Here is a 17,739-nt window from a genome sequence, read left to right as displayed (position 1 = left end):
CCCCTGCGCCCTCCCATTGGGCGCGCCGCCTCTCGGCTCGCGCAGATACGGCGCGCCCATTGGCTGCGGAGGGCGCTCCTGAGTGGCGGAGCCTGCGCCGGGAGGGAAGGGGAGGGGCAGCGCTTAAAGACACACACGCACACACACACCCGCGCGCGCGTGGCTGCCGGCGGGGCCGCGCGCTGCCCTGGGCACGTGCCGCCGCGAGGAGCGAGGGGTCGCGCGCGCGCGGGGACCAGGGAGCTCTCGGCTGAGGGGACGTGGGGGGTGGCGGCGGGCCCGTCCCGGGGCTGCGTTATAACAGGGGTGCCGGATCGCTGTTATCTCTGAACGCCCGGCAGGAGAGGACGAGGGCTCAGCAGCGGCTCGTCCAATCGCCTTGCCACCGGCTTAGCGTGACTGATGATGGCAGCGGATGCACGGGTAATATCCAGGCAGACTTCTCCCCTCAGCTGCTGCGTTTACTCTTTCTCCGTTAGATTAGGCGCGTCTTCACTGCAATCTCTTCAGAACACTTGCTAACTATGACATCCTCTTAACCTGATTTATACCCTAGGGAAGGGAACACACGCGTGAAGCAGGCTTGAGTTACGTGTTTGGGTTATTTAGATACAAGGTAGATACACTTTGGCACCTCCAAGACACGAAGAAGTCCATAAATCCTGTCTCTGTGTTGCAAATGCCTGTTCTGAGGTACCGAACTTACATTCTTTTTCAATATCGCTCTGTGAGTTGCATGTTGCAATTGAATACCATTGCTATGATACAAACGAATTACATAGTGTTCTTTCTTCAGCTTGGTTACGCCTGGGGTTGGTTTTTTTCTCTCCTCTTTTCTCCTTCGCTGTTTCTGATTGAAGTCTGCTTCGCTTAAAAAGCCCCAGCTTCCCCTTTGAAGAGCTCCGGCCTGGTGGCTCACACGTTTAACAAGCCTGAAAAGCAAGACTATGTATGTGCACTTCTGAAGGATGCCTGCACATGGGCCTGCCTCAGGCCTTGAAGGTTAAAGCTCTTGTCAGAGTCAAGAGCCTTTTGTGAGAAACCAAACTGGCAAAAAAAAAGAACAGAATGGGTGCATTTTATGCTTGCCCACAGGTACTCTAAATAGTAGTAATAGGGCCTGTAGCATAGCAGGACGGGTCAACCACAACTGGCTACAAGAGGCTGTGCCCAGACTTGAGAGTGACCTTGGGCTGCCCCTGAAGGTGGTGATGTCAAGGGAAGGCACCAGAAGTCCGGCATATCATTACTGTAGCCCTTTCTTAAGTGTGCAATTTACTTAAATTCCCTTATAAATTACACACGTAGCGCCACATCCTTGGAGCCATCACAAGCACTGGGGGTACAATGTGGCAAAGCATCAAAATCCCAGATAGCCCACTTGACTAATGAAATACCTGGGAGAGTGCTCTGCTCACCAGGAATGACTGAGAGGCAGAAAACAGCATGGGCTACCTACTGTCAGCAATGGAGGCGAAGGGATTTGGTCACTCCCTCTCTACCAATTAGCAAAACGGAAACACAAGCTTTCTTAGGTGGAGTTTTTGAGAATGCATATTCCAAATTATAGGCTGGTATAGGATAGAGGTAAGCACTCTATCAGGTGACCTGGGACAGTCTGCTTCTTGGGAACTGGGTGGGCACCAGTCAGCAGGTGGTGAGCAAGCTTGTGCATAATTTTAGTAGTTGTTAGTATTATTACTAGTATTTCCCCTTCCTTTTACATCCTATTAGGCTGCCTTGATCTCACCCCACAGATTTTACTTTTTCCCCCTTCTGTTTGTCTCCCCACCCCACTGGGGGGGGGGGGTGTGGGGTGTGACTGAACGAGTGGCTGTGTGCTGCTCAGCTGCCTGCTGGGTTACACCATGACAGCAGCCCAGGACTGCACACAGTTATCCTACAGCAGGCTAACCTCTGTAGCATTGCTGCAATTCCCAGTGGAGAGCAGAAGATGCAATCCTCTCTGCAGTTCCTCCTGCTCTGACAGCACCCGCTGCCAGGGCCAGTGCAATTGCTCAGCAGGCTTTCATCCCTTGGACAGTTTATCCTCCCCAGAAAAACTGTGGCTGTTTGGAAGCAGTGTGCCATAAATATATGTTTATGGCATTAAATATTCCGAACGCATTCTGATTCCTGTTACTGTTTTGAAGAGGCCAAAAATGAAAGGTCTTGATTCAGGTTTATTTGCATGATGCATGTTATGGAGCAAAGTCACGACTTTGAATGCAGAAGATATCTGTGACAATTATAGTACTTCCCACATTATTGTCACACTGCAAAAATGGCACTGCTCCACACAGTTGTTATGACAATAAAAAGCAAAGCATTTACATATACTGCTCTAGACGTGAAAGTTCAACGTGTAAAGTCATGTACTCAGACCTAATGTACTTCATACGTTAATTTGTTTAAACTGTTACAAATGTGTTACAACAAGATCTTACTCCTACACCTTACAGAAATAATGGAGACAACCAAAGGAGGATTATGAGTTACTTGAAAATGGTTTTGAAACTTTTTACTTAAAAAAAAGCCAAACCCCCAAACCCCAAATAAACCTAAACCAAAACCCCAGTCCCAAATAACTTGGATCCAGATCCCCCCCAGACTCTCCTTGTAATTCACACCTCCCAAGCTCTGGGTTTTGTTTGAGCTGTCACGTTCCTTATTACCTTCAGACTTTGCCAAACACTGTCCAGGCCAACTCTGAACAACACATTTCCTACAGTCAGGATCTGTCTCTGCATCTTCAGCTCCATTGGCCCACGGGAGCTGCACAGTCACTGGTGTGCTCACCTACTACGCTGAAGTGCCACCACAGGAGGTGATGAGCATTCCCACCTCCCACTGACCTGGAGGCACTCAGCACCTAAACCAGGGCCTGCCGAAATGTACTGCTTTGTAACATAGTCCTTGTTGGGAGATTAGGAACTGCAGATGTCCCCTTACATGCAAGGGATTGGTTCTTTCCTAAAATACGGTGTGTAGTAAAAGCTGAGGATACAAACAAATAAATCCAAATACTAGAAGCACATCAAGAGTGCACTCAAAGGCTGACTGATAAACCACACGGAGCAAACCACACAGAGCTGCATGAATAAATGTGCAACCTGCTGAAAACAGGGATGTAAACAAGTCAGGGAAGTGGTCAAAATAGTGACCCTGAATGAAAAGCAGAAAAACAAGCTTGAAGAGGTTTAGCCAAGTTCACAGGCCCACATCCCACTGTATGGATATCAAACCAACAAATACTCATGGAGTTTTGTTGTACTAAAGCATTGGAAGTTAATGAGTAGAACCGCTCACTGCTCACAGTAATACATATGAAAACGTGCTGTTAAAAGTGATGGTGATAATAGCAAATCTGATGGAAAATGACTGTGATCCACGTAGCTTCAAATGTATTCATGTCTTATTCCAAAATTAAACCAATGCAAAGCAGCACATGTAAAGAAGCAGTTTACTGCCCCAAATTGTTTTGTTTTTTTTTTTACCTGCAGTTGTTGCACGCAACACTGAAGGTTGAAAGACTATAGAGATTCTGGGAGTCTAATCTAAACATTAGATTATGCCCCAGGATATTTCATCGCATTTCTTATCTCTCCCCTGCAGAGAGAGTTTGTTTTGCTTGTTTATGGGGGTGTTCAACATCAACGGGAGACATGTGAGAAATAGGACAAATATAAAGGAATTTGCTTCACACAAAACCTGTAAGATCCCAGTTAATATTCCAGAATATCTGGTGGGATTTGAGCAGGCAAGCAGATTGAAATAAGGTATTAAGATTAAAACAATAAAAAACAACAGATGGGACCTTGGCCATAAATCAAACTACATGTGATAAGCAAAAGACAACTTGAAGCAAAATGCGCTCCTGCTGCATTTTATGAAGCACAATCTTTGAGAGAAGTTGTCATATAAATAACATCCTGAGGCTTCCGTGCCTCAGTGGCGTTAAGATAACACATTTCTGACAAACCAGCACAGTTCCTCAATGCAACACTTACCTGCAGGCTTGAGAGATGTTTCCAGCATGTGTTCATGGTGAACAGAATTACCTAGGGGAAGTACAAGGTTAATTTCTTTAAAAGACAATGCTAAAATCACCTACGTGTGACATGAGGCATCCCTGCCCATGGCAGGGGGGTTGGAACTTGATGATCTTAAGGTCCTTTCCAACCTAACTATTCTGTGATTCTGTTTTCCCACATACACAGACCAGTTTTCTGAACACAGGTTAAATGACAGCAGCAACACTAAGCAATAACCTTGTGAGTGTCCAGCTACTGAAGGAGAGGGGCAACTGGAGTCATGCGTGGTTCATCAAATGAGAGTGACTGCAGCTGTTACTGGGTCCTGCTGAGGGAAGAGCAGCAGAAAAGCCATGTTGTCCGTCATGTTTCTAAATCCGTGGGTTTGGTAACATTGAGAGAGGTGGCTGAGTTCATTGAAACAAGACACAGTTTAGTCTCCCTAAGGTATCCTGCAAGAAAGATGCTGGATGATAATTTGCATGCAATTCCTCCCTCCAACAATAAAACTTCCCTTCCTTTTATGAAGCAAGCAATTTTTCTTTGAGATTATCTTCCAAAACCTTATATTTTTAGGTCATATTTCCAGAGCTTGCAAATGTAATACAGAGGTTTGTCTTTATTTTTGCTGTGTATAGAGATGTAACGTATTTCTGTATTCCTAGTCTCAGAGCAGAAGAACGTGTTCGAACTATGGAAGGAAGCTCTTGATTTACAAGCATTGAACACTGAATGCTCCTACAAGCCACCAGAACAATTTCTGTCCTGTAAGTATAATCATAGAGTCACATGGAATTATATGCTGTAAAAGATTTATTTCAGTTATTGACATTATCAATTTCAATAATGACGTGGATTTTATGGCCATATTGCAGGATGATAAACATCCTGTATGTGTGATGAATAGGCACAGAACTGTAGATACTTTTCACCTAAGAAAGGAAAGAAGAGGGTTTGCTCATTCTGATTCAGGCCTAAAATCTTGTTCTGCTTTCGTTTATTTTTATAACATTTAGAAAAGCTAAAGAGATTGTGAGAAGTATATTGGCATGGCTTATTCATGGCCATTCCAATGGCCGTGAGCACAATGGCTACTGAGAAGCAGTGACAAAATGATTTTGCTTTTCTCTCCACGTACATGTACTAGCCCTGGAGTTAAACTAATTAACTTTAGCAGGGCGTGTGATGAAGTGGGAGCACGGGATTCTCTGATTTGGGAAATCATCCACTTAGAACTGATCAAGCAGTGTTCTGAATCCTTGTTGCATTCAGCCATGGGTGCCAAGGGAGCTCTTAACTAGTTTGGTTACATCTCAACCAGACATCAGTTTGTCTCATCCTGTCCTCATGCATTGCATCTGGTATTCAGCTTACTCTGCCTCCAGGATAGCTGGAGAGCCATCACTGCAAGAGTGGATATCATCTCTGAGATGAGGAAAGCAAAGCTGGGCAAAGCCCCAAGCCTTACTTCTGTTAGCAGCCCAGGCCTCACACAATGCTCAGGCAGGGTGTCAGGCTCACACTGCTCAGCAGAGGCATGCAAACACCTCCAGCAGTCATGGCTGGTACAGTGGTGAGCCTGCAGGTTGTCTCTTATCCTTGGACCCCAAAGTGCAATAGGGAAAGGCTTCCCAAGCCTGCAGCTTGTTGGCCACTGCTGGTCTGCAACAGGAGAACCTGTGGGTACCTCCTGTGGCTGGGTGCTCTGCTAGGGTTAACACAGTGCTCACGTCAAGCCCTTCTGTTACTGCTGCTTGCTTCTGTTTGGCTCAAAGGCTTCGCGTTTCACTTTCAGTCTCAGTTCATAGCTCATGTAAGCACATCGGATCTTCCGCTTGCCCATGTCTTAAAAACACATTTCTACCACTCATGATCACAGGGGGAAGCTCAAACACATGATTTAGTTGCATTCTGGTTTTCCAGAAGCAAACAACAAATAAAATTATCCTGCTTAAGAGTGTTTTTAAGCCGGCTGTTTCTGAGGCCTGATTCAGAGTTTTTAATGGTCCTGCAAGAAACCTCCTGGAATAGCAACAGAAATGCAGGTTCCCAGTGAATTCTTTCCACCTCAGTGGAGATCCAGTAAGGCCTCCCTCCTTCAGGAGGTTCTCTGGCCACCTGTACACACCTTGGCTGCACCAGGGAAAGGAATGTGTGCAGCAGCAACACTGACCTCACATGCTAGAGTCAGACCTCCAACCTGCCACAGTGATTTGTGTCAGATCTGACTTTTTCACCGATCCAGAGACACGGAGGTGCAAGAAGCTACTCGTTACAACATATCTGCAGGGCTCGATTGGTGCCTTTCCAATAAGAAGAAAGGGGAAGGGAGAGGTAGATGGGGAAGGGGAGAAAAAAATTGGGAAAACAGGTATAATTATATATAATTAAAATATATAAATGCATTACAGCAGGCTGGTAAAATGCCAGTCACTGCAAAAAAAAAATACAGGCTAACAACCATCAGGAACAAAACCAGGAACAGAGCACAAACTAACCTCACTTCTTATGCACACAGTTCCATGTGCATAAAAGTACCTTATGGAAACCATATTTCTGGTCATTCTGACTGGGAAATGCGATCATCTATGGCACAAACTTCTCACAAACAAAGGCTGCACTAAATGAAAGGGGAAAGCAAAAAAGCCCGTACCATTCTCAGGAGCTGCTTGCAGGTCTGATGCAAGCAGCGGCACCAGTAAAATGAGCTGTACCACCTCTGTACCCTCTTTATCACAATGCCCTACAGGAGCAACAAAGAAATCAGGCCAAAGACAAGTACTGGGTCCTACTGTGTTGCTGATGCCTGAAACAAATATCCCTACCCTTCATCCATGATCTTTCCTCTTCCCTCAAATCCACCTCATGCATTTGAGACGCTGCCCATCATGCCCAAACCATGCCTGCTCTGTAGTGGGTGTACATCCTCATTCTCAAAAGGTGCTTGCAATGTGACAGAAGGCCTTGGGAAACTCCCGTCCTTCCCATCAGGAATCAAAATGTGCCTGGATCGTGCATTTCCAACCTTTCTCAGTATTTGCATCCTTACCTTTTTCCCAGTGCCCATGCAAGCCCCATCTAGAAATGCCATTTGCTCAGATGCTGCATAGGAAATACCAACGTGCTTTCCTTACATCATCTTGCACAGCCCAGCTGTCCTCAGGCAGCATTATTTGCTGTCTTTGTAAAAGGGGCATGAGTGATCCCCACAGCATGACTTCAGCTCAGATCACCACTTGTGGATTTCCCACAGACTTCTCCTGTGGTGCTGGGAGCTGAAAGAAGAGGATCCCCTGGCATAAAAGCAGAAGACCCGAGTGTGCCATTTAAATTCTAGGAATCAAAACATTTCTGCTCCCTGTTGGGTGGACAATTACAACCTTTCAGACTAACACGAAGAGATGAATTTATACAGATTGAAACGTTTTGGTATAGCCGGGTTTTCCTGTCTGCGGAAAATTAACCTCCTTACCCAACAGAATGTGCTTTGGGTCATGGCAGGGAGCAGATGTCTATAATCTCCTGCACGTGGAGAATTTCCATAACATCAGAATTAGCAAGAAGTAAATGGGGGAAAAAGCCCTGAATGGAAACAAATGGAAGACTGACGTGGCTGTGTTCTACAAAGTGCGTTCTGCAGCTGCATCACTGCTCTGGAACAAAGGGGAATATAATTATTGTTGTTTTACTTTCATTTCCCATTAGCAAAGCGAAAGCCGAATACAAGTGGCTGTTATTTCTGCAGGAGAGAGCTGGCTGAGGTGAGAATATGAGGTCACACAGGGAACTCTATGAGGAGACCGTTTCTTACGCCTGAGTAGCTCACGCACCCGGTACAAAGTACATCGGTAAAGCTCACCAGTAACACTGTGTTAATGCAGAGCTGAGTCAAGGCTTCCCAGATGCCCTGAGGACACAACTCAGCCACATCTGCTGGGCAGGGCAGAACTTGGCTGCTCTTGCTGGGTGGGGGACACATCTACCTCTTTAGTCAGGGCTGCCCCCCCAGTTCCTTCTCAGCTTCCTTGGCAGCAGCAGCCCCTCCACCCTGGGCGCTGGTGAAGGTGGAATGGGCACAGCTCCCTGTTGCTCTTGTGTTGATGGGGTCAGCATTCCTCCCTGACCTGCTGCAGCACTGCCGCCACCTTCTCCCCTGCTCCAGAGGCAGAGCTGCTGCACAGGGCAGGGCAGCAGGAAATGAATGGGCCTGTTGTGCCACAGGGAAACGAGAGCTTCCTGTGGCTCCCAGCACTCCTGGTGTCCCTGGCTACAACCTTGTGGGAAACCTGACTTCCTTGGAGCTGTTCCTGGGAGGACTTCAAAGGTCTCTGGCTCCCACCGGGATCACTGAGATCTCTGGATACAAAGAGCTTTGTAGGCCCATCCTTAAAGCCCCACGTGTAGGGAATCAGACCTGGCTACCCAGTGTCTCTTTTCCTGTGAGCTCGTGTTGCTCAGCCATCTTGAGCCAACAGCAAACCACTGCACGTCAGCGCAGAGCTCTCTGTCAGGGAGGGACTGGCTCCTTCTCAGTAACTGTCCTGAGCTCCAATCCAGAAACCCCCAAAGTAGCTGCAGATCCACCCTGGAGCATGGAGTCTGCCTCCTGCTTACAGGGGAAGGGAGGCTTGTCGTGTTCCTTCCCTGTAGCCAGATTCATTCTTGGGGCTAAGGTGATTCACCATACAGGCAGATGCTCAACCAGACACTGCCTCAGTTTGTTGCTTCCTCCTTATTAATGCCAGCAAGAAATGAAGATCCACATTCTGTCTCCCTTCTTTCTTTGAATTTTGGAGGTAGTTCTTTGGCCACAGAGGTCTAACAATCGCACCACTTTCTTATTTAAAAATCATCAGTATTCATATAGAAAATAAATTAACAGGAATAAAGAAAGGAGGAGATACAAACCATGAAGCAACTGAGATGCAGGATATGTCCAGCCAATCTGTGCATAATGGAAAGCGCTGGAACCGGTGGGGTCCCACAGTACAGTGCTTGGTGCTGTTTGGAAAGGGAAGGTAACTTAAGTGAGTGGGGGTGATAGTTCCCAGGGCCATTTTGTATTCATTTCCCTCTGTTCTTCACATAGATAAGCATCCATGCTCTAAAGCCTCAGCATCCTGCTGCCTGCCTTAGCGCCAATCAGACCATGGAACGCTAACTCCCTCACACTTACCAGTGGTCACACAGGAGATGAGAAAGATGGGATCAAATGAACAGCATCACCTGTGTACAGGTACAGCACATCTACCGTTTGTATGGGGGTGATTCCAGTTAATGACTCACCTTGAAGCTCCCCACAGGCATGACTGGAAGAAGGGAACCTAGAGGAAGAACTCTTCACTGGAAAACACCAGGAAGCAAAACAAAAGAGGCTGCAGTGGAGAAAAGGCCTGTCTGTTCCCAGCACCTTACCTTCCGGCGGGCAGAGCAGGCAAGCTCCTGGGTCAGGGGGGGGAATTTGCAGGTGGACCTACATCTCTTCTAGTTGTGTTGGATGGGACACCAACTCTGGGCTGAGGAAGCTCCTACTTGGAAGAACGCTGTGACGTTGTCTCCTCATGGGGAAGGAAAAGACTGCAATAGTTTGTGTGGGAAGGACACGGGTTGCTATTTTAATCCTCATTCCACCTGCAAAGGTTGTTGCCTGCTGTGTCCTTCCACATGCTGGGTTGCCGTAAATCCAAGTGCAACCCAACCAAAAGTGAAAAAGTATTTACTTTAATGCCTTTTCCTCCTGTTTTCTTTCTTAGTTTTCTTCTTCCTTTTGTTTTTCTGCATTTAAACACTTAGCAGACAATGTATGACAGACAAGAGGCCATGGATGGCCTGCTGCTTTGAAACACCTACCACACTGCATTTAGGTGCCAGTAACAAGCAACTTAACTGGCTGACTGGAGAAAATGGGTAAAAAAGCAGTCAGAGGCACTGCATTAATGTAGCAACAAGCCCTAATTATTTCACACTAGTTTCCGACCACAAAGCAGTGTGTGATCTGTCACATGCCAAAGGTGTCCCAAAGTCCTATTCAGCCCTTGGTAATGAAGCAGTTCCTTATCCTTAACCAACAAAACACAGCTGCAACCAGGGGCTTTCCTCCCCTTCCTGACAGCATTTCTGTAACAGATAATACCACGAAAAACCCACAAAAGAACGTGCTTTTTGTCATTAATATGATCTTTAATAAATGGAATAATGCACCATTTTACAGCAAGCCTTTTCTTTTAGACCTAAAGAATAGCCTTTTAAATGTTCTTATCCAATGTCTCTGTATCAATACAATCTCTTTATTTAGGTTTATATATAACAAAGCAATTCTTACAAGTATTCATAGAAAACTCTGTAGTGGCTTTAACAATGTCAGCTTTCATAGTGGCATCCACAGACGATTTAAAACCCCAAAATTAGCTTTTTTTTATTTCATACTCACACTGTTCCATGAAACACAACTTATACAGCATAGCAAGGGTATTGGGCAGCTTATACAAAAGAAGTAACTGAAAGCAATTATTTATAAATTCATACATGGTATTTTCTCAGCCATTTGAGAGAAAACCAAAAATACCCGTTAACAAAAGGGTTCTGATGAGACTCTGCATTCTAGGGTTTCTCCCCCTCTTCTCCAGAAAAGCTCGCTCAGAAAGTAATGCTCTCTTTACAGTCTTTCACAAGGAAAATGGCAGTTTTACATCTCCTTATTTCAGCTTTTACAGAAGACCAAACCCTAGAAATCAGTCTTTGCCATGTTCATTTTCCTCTTATACTGCATCTGGGGGGGGGGGAATAATCAACAGCAACTGTAAAATATGATTCCAGCTTATATAAGTGTGAATAGAGCACACCTTCCTCTAGAGACAAAAAGCAGACAAGAAACATTACATACAAACCATTTTAAATACATTTCAACAGTGTGAAGGAGAGAGAAGAGTCACCAGTCAGGAAATACAAAAGTGACAAAGGAAAGTCAGCTCTAAGTTGGACTTGTCTCTGTTTCCTTGTCCTTGTGATGTTTTACAGAAACATTTCCTTTTGAAGAAACAAGACTGAAGTGTGATACTTCATGATACAGTTCTGAAGCACAAAAAAAGTGAATCAAGTGCTCTACAAATAAACCTCACATTTCCGCTCTGTCTTAAAAACAAGTGAATGGGCTACAAAAATTGGGCTACTTTTGGGAGACCTTGGAACAAGGAAGTTATAAAGGCTAATTATTTCTGCTTTAAAATAGCCACCAGGCAAGATACTATGCCCCTGATGGATGTATGCTCCTGTAATCTATCTGCAGAAGCCTACAAGAACGTGGAAGAAGTCCTTCCTTACTTGTGAGTTACTGTGTCTGTTGAAACATGATTTTTGCATTGAAGTTAACCAACTGAATGACTTGCAGATTTACACTACTTCTCATCAACAGGCTTTTTAAAATATCTGACAATTACATTATAAGTTAACGTAACTCTCACTAGTTCCTGCTTATTATGCACATATGTATATTAAACCACAGTGAAATAAATAGGAATGGCCATAAAAAGTAATTCAGACGAGTAACGCACCGCAGCAGTCACCAAATCAGACCTGCATGAAGCCCGGATCAATATTAAAGGGCTTTGGTGTAGATAAGGGTTTACCTTGAATCCTTCCACTCCCACTGGTGCAGTTCCCCTTCTTGACAAGAATCACAGCCACACTGGTACTGACCCAGCCTGAGCCCATGCATCAGCTTATTCCCCTCAAAACATCACCCATGTGGTCCCATATTCCACTTCAGCTTTCCCAGGGCTAATCCTCAGAAGATATTCTTAAAACCACTGCCAGCAGTCAATGGCAGCCTCCTCTTTGATTTCAACAGCGCTCAGCTCAAGTGCCAGGAACCTAGATGTCGAGTTCCTCAGCTACACTTGTGCCAAACATAACTCCCATTGTGATTCAATGGAGTGCCTGAATGTGCCTTCTGCGGAAGCAGAAGCTCTGCTACCAGTTTAGTCAGTACAGAAGAAACCTCAAAATGAGAAACCTGACTTGTTACTACTTCACATCAAAATTGAACCTCTGGGGGCGGGGGGGATATCAAAAAAGTGATGCGTTTCTACAGCTACAGTTTTATATGACAATATAGAAGCCTAAAATGTAATTGGGTTTATTGGACTAAAATACTATGTTTAAATGGCAACCACACATAACTATTGCTACTACATTAAAAAAAACTCGTAAAAATGAGCATGTATTAAGAATTTTGGGTTACCCTTTGATCTCTAAGAGAGGTACCTTAAATTACTCAGCTTCAGATAAAGTTTGTCATGTGCATTCCCATCTCTCTCTCATAAATCCATTCCACCTAAACCATCAATGATTTGTCACTGGAGATCTTGCACCACTGGACTCTACGTCATACTCTGAGCCCAATTTTACTCTGATGCACTAAAGGCAATTAAAAAATGGCACACAAAAAAGAATATTATACTTGTTCCCAATGCTACCATCTGATGCTGTAACTCAGAACTTGATCCTGGAATTTATGCACAGCATATATATGCATCTAAATACATACAGAGTTTACATTAAAAATATGTATTTGGTTGCAACTGCAGTATGTATAGCTTTTTCACTGAAGAAAGGCTTAAAGTCAAACAAAATGTAGTAAGAACATTTAAACAAGGAGGTCAATATATTTACCTGTTAATATGGATAGTGGGAGACTAAAGAGAAAAATTCAAGTAATTCAGATTTATGCAGAATACTAAGCTGTCCAGTCTATGATCCAACTGTCATAGGTTAATCAGGCCTGTTTCACTTTTCTTTGATAAGATGCCCCCAATTTTCCAATTAGATATCAGGTCATGTGTATGCTACTGTGCTCAGCAGTTATAGCTTTTATGACTTAAAACCAGCCTGCTTCTACAATGGGAACTGCCATTATTTTTATACAAGTAAAAACTACAGCAAAACTGATTTCTCCTGTGTTGACTAAATATGTGAATTTTTAAATTCTCCCTAATTAGGCTTGAACTTTCCATAATCCATAATCTCCATGAATTTCTGAATATTTTCCTGAAATCTGAACATAGATGTAGCAATATTATATTAGCAGACTATTTTTTTTAAGATGTAAAAAAGGAATATTGGAGCAGAATGCACCAAACACTGAAACGATGGCATATACAATGTATACGCATAGATTTTTAAGTAACAATTCATTAGTACTAAATTTGGCCCAATCATCTATTCCATACATATACAGAACTTCCTTATACTTCTTTCTGAGGCAGGTAATATTAAAGATTTCTTTTAGAGAAGGTTGACAGGTGGGAAGATACATACTTTCTAAATGCATTTATAAGGTGGGGGTTTCTGTTGTTTGGTTTGGGTTTCTTTTGTCCCTGCTGCATTGAAAATAATAAAACTGTGTTGCATCTGAAAATGAGGTGATTTTATATGGAATCAAGACAAACAAACAGCAGTAAAAAAGCAAACCAGAAATGTTCTTTGTTTCTGAGAATATTCTAAAGATGACAATATCAACTGTTTTTTAAATTAGGAACTCCTTTTAGCTGTGCAATTTAATCTTGGATTTTCAAGAGAGGCATTGTTAGTAAGAATTGCTTAGCACATGAAGCCGTGGAGCATTATAAGGGAATTCAGGGAAAGTGTGACAGACAGTCTGACTTACAAACATCAATTTTAGAAGAAAATAAATCTGACTATGAGGCATGTCTGTTCAAATGGTTAGAATTCACATTCTAGAAACCATGTTATGTTGATGAGGATCTCTACTATAGGAAACAGAAAAAGAGACAATGCATTAACCTAATAACTCTTCTGGCTTCTACTAGCACATCGTTTCCTAAAACCAGTAAGATTTTGGCTTATATATACAAACATCACAAATGTTTGCTCTAACATTTTACTTGAATTATACATTATAAATTACCATAGCAAATATTCTACTGTTGCCTATTTGACAGTGGCACAATTCATAAGTATTTACACTATCGTTCTATTTTCATTTTGCTATATTTATCTTGTCTGCAATATACATGAGAAATTGATAGAAAATTATCAACTTTCATCATTATCCATTTCTCTTAAAAACAAAACCAAAAAAAACAAAACCACAAAGAAATAAAACATATTTCATCTCCCCTGATTACATTTATCAACTATTCATGTGTCTGGTCTGAAGAAGTCTCTCTTACATGTATTTTGTTTGGTTAAGGATGAGTCCTCATGACATGAGATACAATTCAATATCATTTAATTGACAGAGAAAGTATCTGTGGATTATGTGCTGTGAGCACAAAAAAAAGGGCATTACTATATTAAGCATTAAAACCAAACTGCTAATCTGATCTCGTCTAGCTGTGCAGAATCACAGTATTTTGGTACCTACTTAAGAGCTTGTTTTGACTGACCTTTAAAAGTAGTTTTTCTCAGTTTTGTATTTTGTGATAAAATACATATTTCTATCATGTTACAGATTATATTTATCCATGGTAGATTACAAAGTCAATACTTTTTACTACTTATAATTCATCCCAGAGACCCTCCAACAAGTGACAGAAATAGATAAAGGAATAAAAACTATTATGTTTGCTTTAAGAGTGTTCAAGGGAAAACTGCAGAACATTTTCATCTGGTATTAAAATTACTTTGATTGCATCAAGCATAAAGCTGGATTTCTTACAAAGGATGGGCCTGAAAAGGAAGGCTAGAAGAAGACTGGTGCAGATCTGTCTTAGCAAAATGAAGTAGTAGTCAGAGAAAAATCACTTTTCTCCCTCAGAGTGTTGCAAATTAGCTAAGTGTACTAAATATGCTTCTCGGCCCACATTCTGAAATGCTGATGGATGATACATGCAAGGCAAAGCAAAAAGTCATTGGGAAAGGAATGAAGAATCTTCAATATGCATGATACAATGATCATCACAGAACAACATACCATACTTCAACCGGAGACTCAAAGAAGGCCAAAGAGAAGAAAACCAAAGCCAGCATTCTGAACAGAATGCCAAAAATCGTGATTCAGGTCTTGAAGCCCAGCTGAGCAACTGGCAGGTTTTCAACATCTGGGATGCGAGATTGCAGCAGATGGGGAGCCAGGGAATGAATTAAAAGTAAAAGCAGAGAAAGGCTGGATTTTTGAAGAGGGGAGATAGGACTCTGTATTTATACAGATGGATAACAGCATTACGCTTCAGAGATGAAAGGTACTACTTGAACTGGTGTTTCAGGAGCATAGGGAGCCCATAATGTGTCTCATGGCTTGTATTTCTACAGCTACACTTAATCGAAGTACGGATTTATAGTTATCTCTTGGAGATATCTAGGAGCATCTAAGAAACATTACAAGAGAAAATCATAGCAATCAAGCATAAACAAAGGATTTTGGGAAACAGCAAGAATCAGATATATCGAGGCATATATTATGCTTGTTGTATCATCAGATATAGAAGAACAAGGCTGGCAAAGTTTACCTCCGGGGAAAAAATAATGTAACAGCAAGGAAACAAATGAGCTTGAAAGCACAGAGCATCTGTTTCAGTCAGCTGAAAGGTGACAGGCTGGGGGAGGCAATTGTTTGCTGCCAGTATCCTGCCACAGGACTTTGGCAGGCTGACTGAATAGATTTTCTTTCTTTGAACAGCATCGGTTTTCAGATCAAGTGGTAAAACTTCACTCAGTACCAAAGACTGACATGTGTTACGTCTTTTTCATCAAAGTAGTTCTTACTGAAATGTTCTCTATCAGAAAGAATATTTCTCAGGTGGAAGGAAGTCCTGACCAATGAGGAAATTAAATTTCTGTTAGAAGAGACTGAAAACAATAATTCTGAAAAAGGGGTAAGATTTACTTGAGATGGTGGAAGAACAATTTACCTCAATAGATTTTACATTCATGTTCACTGACACCTAAAAATCGATGTGCATACAGCTGAAAGAAGGGTCTAAGCAGAGGGAAGAAACACCAAGCCTCCCTCGCAAAAGCTCAGAACCATGAGCTCTAAAAGCGTGCAATACATTTTAAGAAGATGAATTGGGGGTTCTAAGAACTTGGAAGGGAGGACAAGTTTAACTCAACTCAGCAACAACAGTCAATTAGGTTGCACCTACCTGCTTAAGTAATGGGGCTGATTTTACCCCAGAGTGTCTGTAAGGAGGTAAATGAGGAAAGATTTGTGACTCACCACAGAATGGTTTTGTGCCAAATAGGAGTCATGATTTTTCCTCTTTGTAAACAAAATACATCATCCACTCACAACCTGCCTTCACCAGAGCTTTTCGGTATGAGTTACTAAGATTTCTGAATACAAGGTATTTTTCAGTGATCAAAATCAGGTTTTACATAAACACAGGGGGTGAAACTGCACACAAGATAAAATGGAAAAAACGGCTGACAGTTTCCTTACATTTGTTCAAAGTTTTGTTATTCAGAACTTCACAGGCTGGCACCTACTACTATAAAGGGAACACATTTTGACCTGGAAGGATTGAAGGTATAGTACTGAGCTCAGATTTTTCTTCTTTTGTTTCTTTTTAAAAGCCCTTTTAAGTTGGGGAAAATTCATGCATTGTCACCTCAGAGCACAATGTGATACAGCCAGCTGCTTCAGGCTGGCTACGGTGTGCAAAGTTCACTGTCATGACCGGCCGACTGCTCAGCTGTCAGGGAAAAATGAACAAATACAAAAAGGGGAACATGTGGCAGTTTTAGAAACACACTCTTCAATAAAGCATACTGTGAACTATAGACTATTGCACATTTCAACATGACACAAGAAAAACAGGGGGTTCAAAAAAGAATACACTTGTAACATAGAAATATACAGACTAGCTTGTGCACAGAAATCAAAACATGGTTAAACAAGACACCACTGCAGTCAAACCTGTCTTATAGTCTGCTTCGGATCTTAGTGACCGTAAGAAACTGGTCCAAACTGATTATCAGCAATACTTTTTTTTGTTACTTTTTTTCTTAAAAAAATATTTTGTGACCACATTTGATACACACATATATATATTCCGTGGTCGGGACAGACAGACTGAACTCGAGCAAGGCGAAATCAAAAGTGCAAAAATGTTCCAAAAAAATAAAAACAACAACCAAAAAAAAATTATATGGAAGCATAAGCTAAAAATTTTCTGCATAGCTGAAATCTATTTAAAGCGAGTCCTTGGGAGGGGGCTGCTGACAGGAGGAGAAAGCAGTTTATTAAAATGTCTTCCGCATGGTTGTTTCAAATAATGCAAAAAAAAGGTCATTTGCCGGCTTTTGAAGTATTTCACAGGCAGTTCACCCCTGCGTCCTTAGACACCATTGTGGTGGCAGCGCCTCCTTCTGCAAGGTAAACGGCAGTGCTGGATTTGGAGTGGACAGCCTGGTCGCTGCCGTTGTTGTTGACCTCGCAGTGCAGCGGCTCGGTGGAGATGACCCACGTGGAAGGACGCCACCGCTTCAGGGAGTATGGAGTTTTCACACGTTTCTTGATCTTTTCTCCTGAGCCTGATTTGCCGTCCTGCGAGGAGTCGCCTACTGAAGGGACGAGATAGAAATAAAAGAAAACCCAAACAGAAAACAAGAACAGAGTAGAAAACAGCATTACAAGGAAGATCCGACTGGAGAGTTCAGGGTTGTTACTCATGCAGAACAGAAGAACAGAACAAAATCTTATCACACAAAAGCAACTGGGTGGCAGAGGCATGATACATACATC

The 17,739-nt window shown here is 42.7% G+C and overlaps 1 protein-coding gene and 1 long non-coding RNA gene across 5 annotated transcripts in view; one reads left to right on the top strand and one right to left on the bottom strand.

The window, feature by feature from the left end:
* Positions 1-282: 282 nt before the first annotated feature.
* Positions 283-10,811, top strand: LOC134164231 (uncharacterized). Of its 2 annotated transcripts, XR_009965056.1 has the most exons (3): positions 283-423; positions 4,700-4,801; positions 9,124-10,811. It is a non-coding gene; the product is annotated as an uncharacterized LOC134164231 (long non-coding RNA). The 2 variants fall into 2 exon arrangements; XR_009965055.1 differs by lacking the exon at positions 283-423 and having other exon boundaries at positions 4,182-4,801.
* Positions 10,194-17,739, bottom strand: part of BMPR2 (bone morphogenetic protein receptor type 2) — a 110,113-nt gene continuing 102,567 nt past the window's right edge. The window contains exon 13 of one of the 3 annotated variants that reach the window (XM_062619775.1): positions 10,194-17,558. In XM_062619775.1, the coding sequence (XP_062475759.1) occupies positions 17,308-17,558 (251 nt within the window). In that variant the 3' untranslated portion in view covers positions 10,194-17,307. The remainder of the gene's footprint in view (positions 17,559-17,739) is intronic. The other 2 variants (XM_062619776.1, XM_062619777.1) reach the window with 2 other exon arrangements.

This window comes from Pezoporus occidentalis, unplaced genomic scaffold, assembly GCF_034315485.1.
Source record: "Pezoporus occidentalis ecotype Australia unplaced genomic scaffold, CSIRO_AGI_Poc_V1 ctg213, whole genome shotgun sequence".
Classification (NCBI taxonomy): domain Eukaryota; kingdom Metazoa; phylum Chordata; class Aves; order Psittaciformes; family Psittacidae; genus Pezoporus; species Pezoporus occidentalis.
The sequence above is the reverse complement of the archived record's forward strand: the minus strand, read 5'-3'. Positions and strand labels throughout refer to the sequence as shown.